General features: G+C 46.7%; 1 protein-coding gene across 1 annotated transcript; it reads left to right on the top strand.

Moving 5' to 3' along the window:
* The first annotated feature begins 1,739 nt into the window (after positions 1-1,739).
* On the top strand, positions 1,740-8,325 carry RPL11 (ribosomal protein L11). The gene is made up of 6 exons (XM_043998930.1): positions 1,740-1,863; positions 4,277-4,427; positions 5,660-5,766; positions 6,351-6,482; positions 7,496-7,606; positions 8,250-8,325. Exons 1-6 carry the CDS (start codon positions 1,858-1,860, stop codon positions 8,277-8,279), a joined length of 537 nt encoding a protein of 178 aa, XP_043854865.1. The 5' UTR covers positions 1,740-1,857; the 3' UTR covers positions 8,280-8,325.
* The last annotated feature ends 331 nt before the right edge of the window (positions 8,326-8,656 follow it).

The following is an 8,656-nucleotide window of genomic DNA, read 5'->3' as shown; positions in this document are numbered from 1 at the left end:
TGTCTTGTGCTGATGCTGAGGGAGGTACAAAAATAGATGTAATCCCTGCCCAGATGAAGATGTATTTATTCCCTGCCCTTAAAGGCAGAGCAAAAGATAAACACACATAAGTATTGTACTATACTGACTTTGTGGGCGGGGGTGCTTTCTAAACATCACACACACACACACACACACACACACATCGATAAATGACCTTTAAAAGCTGCCTGTTATGTCAATCTGCCACGTGATGATTCTGAGCCTCCTTAGCTTGGCTGTTCCTCAGACAGACTGGGCTTAGGTTTAGCTTAATTTAGAAATACTTTTCAGAGCTCTCAAGGCCTTCAAGAGCCCAAAGTCCCCACCATGCCACCAGAAGGCATCAGAGAAGGTCTTGAGTGAAAGGCCATGAACATCCTAACTATAGAAATACAGAAACACTGAGGGCAGCTAGGTGGCACAGTGGATAAAGCACTGGCTCTGGATTCAGGAGGACCTGAGTTCAAATTTGGCCGCAGAACTTGACACTAGCTGTGTGACCTTGGGCAAGTCACTTAACCCTCGTTGCCTTGCCTCCCCCCAAAAAAAGGAAGGGGGGGCAGCTAGGTGGTGCAGTGGATAGAGCACCAGCCCTGGAGTCAGGAGTACCTGAGTTCAAATCCGGCCTCAGATACCTAACACTTACTAGCTGTGTGACCCTGAGCAAGTCACTTAACCCCAATTGCCTCACTAAAAATAAAAATAATAAAAAAATTTTTAAAAGGAAGGAAAGAAGAACAAAGGGTCTGGAGAAATAGGCTACATGTATCTAGTTTGATGAGTTTAAATATTTTCTAAAAGCTTCCCTTTGGGAGACTAGAGAGGAAAACCAGGCTTGTCAGATTTCCTGATTGCTTCATGTCTGGCTGTGTGCCCTACTACACTGAGAATACAAAGGGCACACTGGAATATTGAAAATCAGAATAAGAGAATATTAGAATATTTTGGAATCCAGGATATCAGGTCTGAGAGAGACCTTAGAACACAGAATGTTAAAGCTGGGAGGGCCTCTAGAACACAGGATGTCAGAGCTGAGAGCCCTGAGAACATAAAATGTTAGAGCTGGGAGGGCCCTTAGAAAAGGTTTCATAACCTGGGGTCTGTAGATTAATTTCAGGAAGTCTATGAACTTGGATTGGAAAAAACAATTACACCTTTGTTTATGTTTACTTTTGTTCTCCTTTGTAACCTTAAGTTTTTAGTTTTAGGCATTTAAGAGGTTTATGACACCAGAAAGGTTAAGAGCCTCTGCCTTAAAACACAGAATGTTAGAAATACATAGGATATTATATCATTGATTCCAAGCCCTTCATTTTACAGAGGAGTAAACTGAGGCCCAGGAGGGGAAGTGATTGGCTCTAAGTAAACAGAGATCGGGCTCTCAGTTTTATAAGTCGGAACCAGTTCCATAATGTTTTGGACATGAGACCTTTGTCCTGCTTTTCTCATTACCCCTGGGATTTGGGGTGGGTGGGTGTGAGAGATCAAAGCCTTTTCAAGAGATTACTCCAAGGACATTTTTAAAAGGCATTATTGTTTGAATCAATCAATCAACCGGCATTGATTAAGTGACTCTTTTACGGGACAAACAAGCTCTTTCTCGCTGCTCAGTCTGATCCGGGTCAGGGAGCCAAAGCTTGGTTTGGTTTCCCAAGCCGCCCTGCTCCTGGAGTCCACCAGGTGGCAGCAGCGGCAGGAGAGGAAGTTACACGAGTGCTCAGCCTCTTCCTCGTCCCCTCTCTATGATTTCTCCGTCTCAATGGTCAGCGTGAGGGCTGCCCCCCGTCCCATAAGGCCTCGGGTCGGAAGCTCTGTTCTCTCTTCCGGTTTTCCACCATGGCGGTGAGTAGCTGCGGGTGTGGGTCTGTTACCGCCATCCGTCTCCATCCTCCTCGCGGCGGGCCCATCGGGGCTGGGGCGCTGCTCGGCCGCGGGCCTCGAGGCCTGCTTCGTCCCACAAGCGGACCTGGAGAGGATTCTGTAGGCCAGGGGCGTCGGGATATGCCCCCGGACCGCCCGGCCCCGAGGAGGCCGCGGGAGGAGTCGGAGCAGCGGGAGTCAGGACTTGGCCACTTTTTCTTCTCCTAGGCCGGCTCCTGAGACCTTCGGGAACCGGGAAGAGCAGGGCGGGCGGGGGCCGGGGCTGGGGCTGCACGTTTTCCCCGAGATGTGGGCGGCGGGGTGGGGATAGAGGGGGAAGGGAGTCGGGACTTGATGAATTACTCTGGTCCTATTCGGAACAGCTCCTTACTAGCTGTGTGATACAAGCACTCCACTCTAGTCGCGCTGCCTAGCTCTCTTCATCTGCAAAATGGGTCTTATGATATATACGGTAGCCGCCTTACAAGTTTGATGTGGGGCTCAGGGGAGGCGATGCGTGGAAAGCGCTTTTGGAACCTGCATGGAGGAGGTGGGGGGATGGGGATCTTTGCCCGGGCGTGTTTATCTGTGTGGAGGAGTGTCTGGTGGAGCAGAGAGAGAGCTTGTAGTGGTGAGTCCCAGCTTAGATCCTTTCTGCTTGTGTCAGGTTCACAAGCATTTTGAGCACTTTCTCTGCGCCAGGCAGCGTGCTAAGCACTGGGGACACGAAAATAAAAGGCGAAAGGCCCTCCTGGTTCGCCAGGAGCTCCTAGTGTAATGGAGGAGACAACTTGCAACAACTAAGTAGGGACAGGATGAATTAGAGAGAATCTCAGGAGGAAGGCAGTAGTAGTAAGGAGGATTGTGAAAGCTATTTTCAAGAAGGTAGGATTTTGGGACAGCTAGGTGGTACAGTGGATAAAGCGCCGGCCCTGGAGTCAGGAGGACCTGAGTTCAAATTTGGCATCAGACACGTATAACACTTACTAGCTGTGTGACCCTGGGCAAGTCACTTAACCCCAATTGCCTCACCAAAAAAAAAAAAAGGTAGAATTTTAGGTGGAACCTGAAGGAGCAAGGCTTCTTAAACTTTTTCCACTCGAGACCCCTTTTCGCCCAAGAAATTTGTGCGTGATCCCGGGGGTAGGTATATAAAGTAGGTATACATAACCTTTTACTGTTGCCAATTTTTTGTGACCCTCGGTTTAAGAAGCTAGGGCCTAGACCATTATAGACATGTGGGAGAGAGTGAAAATGTGGGAAGTGTAAGCCTTAGCTTCCTTTGCAAAGGGGAGAGGGGGCTTTTAAGTGTTGTTGGGGTTGTGATTGTGGAGAATCAAGTGATTTAATGGAGATAATAGATATATGGGGAAATATTGTGTATATGTCATCCTTAATTCTATTTTGTAATTGTTTTGGCCTGGTATGATCTCTCATATGGGTCCCCTTCTATGTCAACACCACTACTTTGCTAAACCATAGAAAATGTTACACTTTTTGGCCTATGGTCTCAAGATCTAGTAGAAAGAAATTTAGCTTCTAGGACCAGCTTAAGCCTTTCGATTAGGCGAACATTTACCAAATTTCTCTAGAGAGTGCTCAAAGGAGTTTAAAAGTTTAGAAAATGGCAATCCCAATTCAAGTTGAGAGAAAGTGTGTAAGAGCATCAGGGCTAGAGAAAACATGGCTATATTAGGTCCAGTGGCAAGGACTGACTTACCAGGGAAGGAGCAAATTTCATGGAGAAGGTGATATTCAAGTTGGACTTTTAAAGAATGAGTGGAAATTAAACCTTTTTTTTTCCTTTTGGTTGGGCAATGAGGGTTAAGTGACTTGCCCAAGGTCACACAGCTAGTGTCAAGTGTCTGAAGCCAGATTTGAACTCAGGTACTCCTGACTCCAGGGCTGGTGCTCTATCCACTGCACCACCTAGCTGCCCCCATTTTTCTTTTTTTAATTTTTTTTTTAAAATTAAATCTGAAAAGGAAGCAGGCATTGGAAATAGGTGTTGGGGGGGGGGGATTTGTGTGATCATGTGGCCTTTAGATGAACAGGTCAATTTCTGAGGAGACTTGTGAACCAACGCAGAGTCAATTAAGTAGAACTAAGAGAACAGTTTATCTGATAACATTGTAAAGACATGTTTGAAAGAACTAGAAATTCTGCTCAGTGTGAAGACCAATCATGATTCCAAAGGACTCCTGTAAAAACATGATAGTTGAAAAACCATTCTGTGACCTCAACCTGCAGCTTTCCTATATCTATAAGAGAAGCAGAACAACTGTTAACTCTTAGTGGCAGGGATGTTGTGGACATGCTAGACAGTTGGCTGTTAGGGCAGTTGTTGCAGAAACGTTGCTTGGTGAGCTGATCGATGCATCTTATTCTCTTGCAGCAAGATCAAGGTGAAAAGGAAAACCCCATGCGGGAACTGCGCATCCGAAAGCTCTGTCTCAACATCTGTGTTGGGGAGAGTGGGGATCGCCTGACCCGGGCTGCTAAAGTGTTGGAGCAGCTCACAGGCCAAACCCCAGTGTTCTCCAAAGGTGAGTGTGAAGCCAGACCTAGGAGAGGCAGGGAGGCCTGCTGTTGGATCCTTCCCCGTCGAGTTTTTGAGCACTGTAGGCCCCTCCAGGCTTCTCTGTAAAAGCCTTCCTTAGGAGAATCTGGTAATTGGATTTAAGAGTCAGAATCTGGATTTTTAATCTCACTGCTGAGTTGTGTAGCTTTAGGCAAGACGTTTCCTTTTTCTCAGTCTTGTTTCCTCCTGTGTAAAAATGAATGACTGGGAGATGGCTAGACAGCTGAGTGACTCCATGGATAGGAGGCTGGGGCAGTCTGAGTTCAAATCTAGCCTCAGAAACTTAGTACCTCTGTCACCTGGGGCAAGTCACTGAACCCTGGTTGCTCGAGTTTCCTCGTCTGTAAAATGAGCTGGAGAAGGAAATGGCAAACCACTTCAGTGTCTCTTCCAAGAAAACCCCACATGGGCTCACAAAGAATCAGGACTGAAAAAAATGACTGGACTTCACCAGAAGATGATCTTTGACCTGCTTCCCAGCTCTGACATTCTGTGATTCCCTTTAGTAAAGGTTTTTAAAAGGTGCAGAATGTCAGGGGATTAGAGGTTTCAGTCTTGATACCATATAAACATAACTCAGTCTAGTCGATCACATGTACATTTTGGATTTAAAAGATGGTGGGAAAAGTAGCTCTGTGTGTGTGGAATATTTGATTAAAGAACACTACCGTTGGGTTTACAGGGACTTTCTCATTTGTTTTGTATTTTAAAGAGGTTGTTCTTAAATACGTTCTGCTGTTTGCCTACACATGCTCTGGAGAAGTTTGCAGGGGGAAAAAAATCCTAGCTTTTGAACTTTTTTGGTTCTTAATGTTGGGTGGCTTGGAAAACTTAGTAAAGTATGTACATTTATATTATCAATTGAATCAAGCTGAGGGGTAGCAGCCAGAAAGCAGAGAGGTTTAATTAAAAGCACTGAGCTTGAGGAGTCCTGGGTTCTAATTTCACTTCCCTTGCAAGTGACCCAGTCTCTCTGGGTCTTAGTTTTCTCGTGTGTATGATTAAGGGTTGGGTTTGGCCTGGAATACCATCAAGGTTCCTCTGAATCTCAGAAAGGTTGGCATTTGGGGGCACTTGCCTGATTCTTACTCTCAGCCTCATGGGACCATGACACTGGTATTGGGGAAGAGGTGGACTGATGGGCGAGAACTCCGGAGTGGCTGCTGCTAAGTGCCTTGTTCCTCCTCTGTCGTGCAGCTCGCTATACTGTCAGATCTTTTGGAATCAGGAGAAACGAGAAGATCGCAGTTCACTGTACAGTCCGTGGAGCCAAAGCTGAAGAGATTCTGGAGAAGGGGCTAAAGGTTAGGCATCATCCTCAAACCATACATTAATGTGCTCAGTGAACATGTGTTGGCTTCTTTTTCTTCAGGGTGCATTATGTCGGACACTGATGAGTATAAAATTCATTAGATTAGTTAATAACCATTTCTCACCACCACCTTGTGGGAGTTTAATGAAAGGCTGCTAGTCTTTGCTCCCCCTGGCTACAGAATCTGCATTTGTGTCACCCTCTGTCTCAGCCATCGTGCATAGAGTCCAGAAAATATAGTCTTGAATTCTCATCCTTTGGGGCCTCATTTTGTGCATGACAAGAATTCTTTGAGCTATTCTGTCTTTTACATGAGTAGTTGCATGAAATCCAGCTGTGGGCATATGTGTTCTCTCCAAAACGAGAGATTTGGATTAGATTCTCTCTGAGGTCCCTTTAGCGCTAAAGTCTGTGGTCTGAAGCATCTTTGTTATTGCTTATTTTGGGGAAGGAAGAACAGTGTTAGAGGGGGGTCCCCTAACTGCCATTCCTCTTTCGGGGGTGATGTTCTGAGTTGAGGCAGCTGAACTTAGTATATCTGCATGAATTGTGAGTGTTGGCACTTCTCTTTCTCAGGTGCGAGAATATGAGTTAAGGAAAAATAACTTCTCAGACACGGGCAACTTTGGCTTTGGGATCCAAGAGCATATCGACCTGGGGATTAAATACGACCCAAGCATTGGCATCTATGGCTTGGACTTCTATGTGGTATGGTCATGTCGTTGTTGTTAAAGACCCTCCACCTTCTGGGAAGGGGATCTATGTTTGGTTTACACTAGTGGACTCAGTTATCAGCCTTGCTCTCTGGGACCAGAACTGTCTGGCCTTGGACAAGTCACCCTGTCTAGACCATAGTTCCCTCATCTATAAAATGAGGTATTGGTCCAGATGATTGCAGATCTCCTTTAAATTCAACAAACATCACCTGGGGCTCTAATCCAGGGAGCTCAGTCAGGAGGAATAGATGGAAACTTGGACTGATTGCAGTGCAGTGTTCTCCTCCTTAGTGCATGCTTCCCCCATGGCTTGTAGCTGTTTCCTGGCCCTGGCACCCTCCCTTTGTACCCATCTTGTCTTGTTTCCTGGGCTCTTCGTGACCCTGTGCCTGCTTCTGATGCCCTTCCTGGCCCACTTAGCCTGAACACATCCCAGAGTGGGGGAAGCACATTCCCTGATTGTCTTAGGGCTCAGTGCCCAGCTAGGTAGAGAAGTTCATGCCTTCTTAAGGCACTTAAGCTCCCAGAGCCCGTTCATTATCTGTAGCAGAAGAGTTGGACTGTCTCTGGGCTGTGGAGACTGCACTTGGTCAGGCCCTGTGGCGAGTGGGGCCAGGACCAGCCCTTGTTTTCTGGCTTTCCACACATAGGCTGTGATCATTGCTTCCCAGTCTTATTATTCCCTGGGTACTTGCCTGGTACTGGTTTTGCTAAAGAATACCTTGCAACCTGGAAAGGAAATACTCCCAAACTGAAACATGGGTGTCAAGGGAGAGCTTTGCACGTTATGGAGAGGTCTTTGGGGGTGTGGGGAGGGATTGGTGGTGCAGAATCATAGCCTTTTGCATCAGTCCAGGGCCTTCATTTATGGGTAAGAAAATGGAAGCCAATTTGGAGGAAATGCAGCTCTAGCATCTGCCCCCTCAGGGACCTTCCCCAGCCTTGTTAATCTACGCAGTGCCTTAGTTCTGCCAACAAGTTGAATATTGACTGTTTGTGGGACAGGTGCTGGGCAGGCCCGGCTTCAGCATTGCAGACAAAAAGCGAAGGACAGGCTGCATCGGGGCCAAACACAGAATTGGCAAAGAGGAAGCCATGCGCTGGTTCCAGCAGAAGGTAGGAGGTTTTTTCTCTGTCCAAGCAGCATCCTGTAAGAAAAGTCTGTCTGGAGGGACAGTTAGGAAGCTGAGGGTGGCCCAGCTCCAGTGGGGAAAGGGGACGGGGCCGGGGGGGGGGGGATATATGACATGTTGAATATGATTAGTTTCCTTTGTATTTTATTCTTGTAAAGACATTATTCTGAAAGTAGCTGTTCTGGATCCAGTCTAGTAAAGGGGTCCATGACAAAGTGAAGAACCCCTGGTCCAGAATAAAGGTTGGGGCCAAAAGGGGGGTGGCTTGTTCTCCAAAGGAGGAACAGGCAGGTGCTGTGCCCCCCCCCCCCTGCTTCTACCAGGTGTGGCCTTCTGTAGAAAAAAGGGTTGTGGGCATTCTTCCCTTGATCTTCATGTAGGTTTGCCATAGCTTGAAGCTGTCTTAGCCAGTCACTAAAATGAGAGGACATTCCTTCTTTTTTTTTTTTTTTTCAACTCAAGACTGAGTCAAATATCATTAGCAAATGTTGACCAGTTGGCTTTGCCTCCTTACAATTACAAAAAGGGAGCTAGGTTTGGAATAAACAAAGCCACTAGAGCTGTTGTTTAATTCCCTCCTGTTACCTCTGATTCTGAAAAAACAAACAAACTCTTTTCTCTTGCAGTACGATGGCATCATCCTTCCTGGCAAATAAAGTCCTGTTTTCTATAAAAGATCAATAAAATGATCCGTGAAGTGTACTCTGTGTTGTGTTCTATGGGAGGAGCCCATGTGCACGTACCTGGCTGGACCTGCCCACCTGGATGGCAATGCCTGTGGGAATTCCTGCCAGCTTAGTGGACAGAGTGCTGGATTTGGCATTGGGGGCACCTGGGGTAACTCATCTTCTGCTCCTGACCCCACTTGTGACCACAGACATTACTCTGAGTCTCAGTCTAACCCATCTAGCTTCCTGAGATCTGCTGGCCAACTTCAGCCAGTGAGGGCCTCCACTGAAATGGCATGGCCCCTTTTTTAAAACCTCAAAAGATGCCAGACCCATGGAGAGATTTGGTTCAGCCACCTCATTTT

This window comes from Dromiciops gliroides, chromosome 3, assembly GCF_019393635.1.
Source record: "Dromiciops gliroides isolate mDroGli1 chromosome 3, mDroGli1.pri, whole genome shotgun sequence".
Classification (NCBI taxonomy): Eukaryota; Metazoa; Chordata; class Mammalia; order Microbiotheria; family Microbiotheriidae; genus Dromiciops; species Dromiciops gliroides.
The sequence above is the reverse complement of the archived record's forward strand: the minus strand, read 5'-3'. Positions and strand labels throughout refer to the sequence as shown.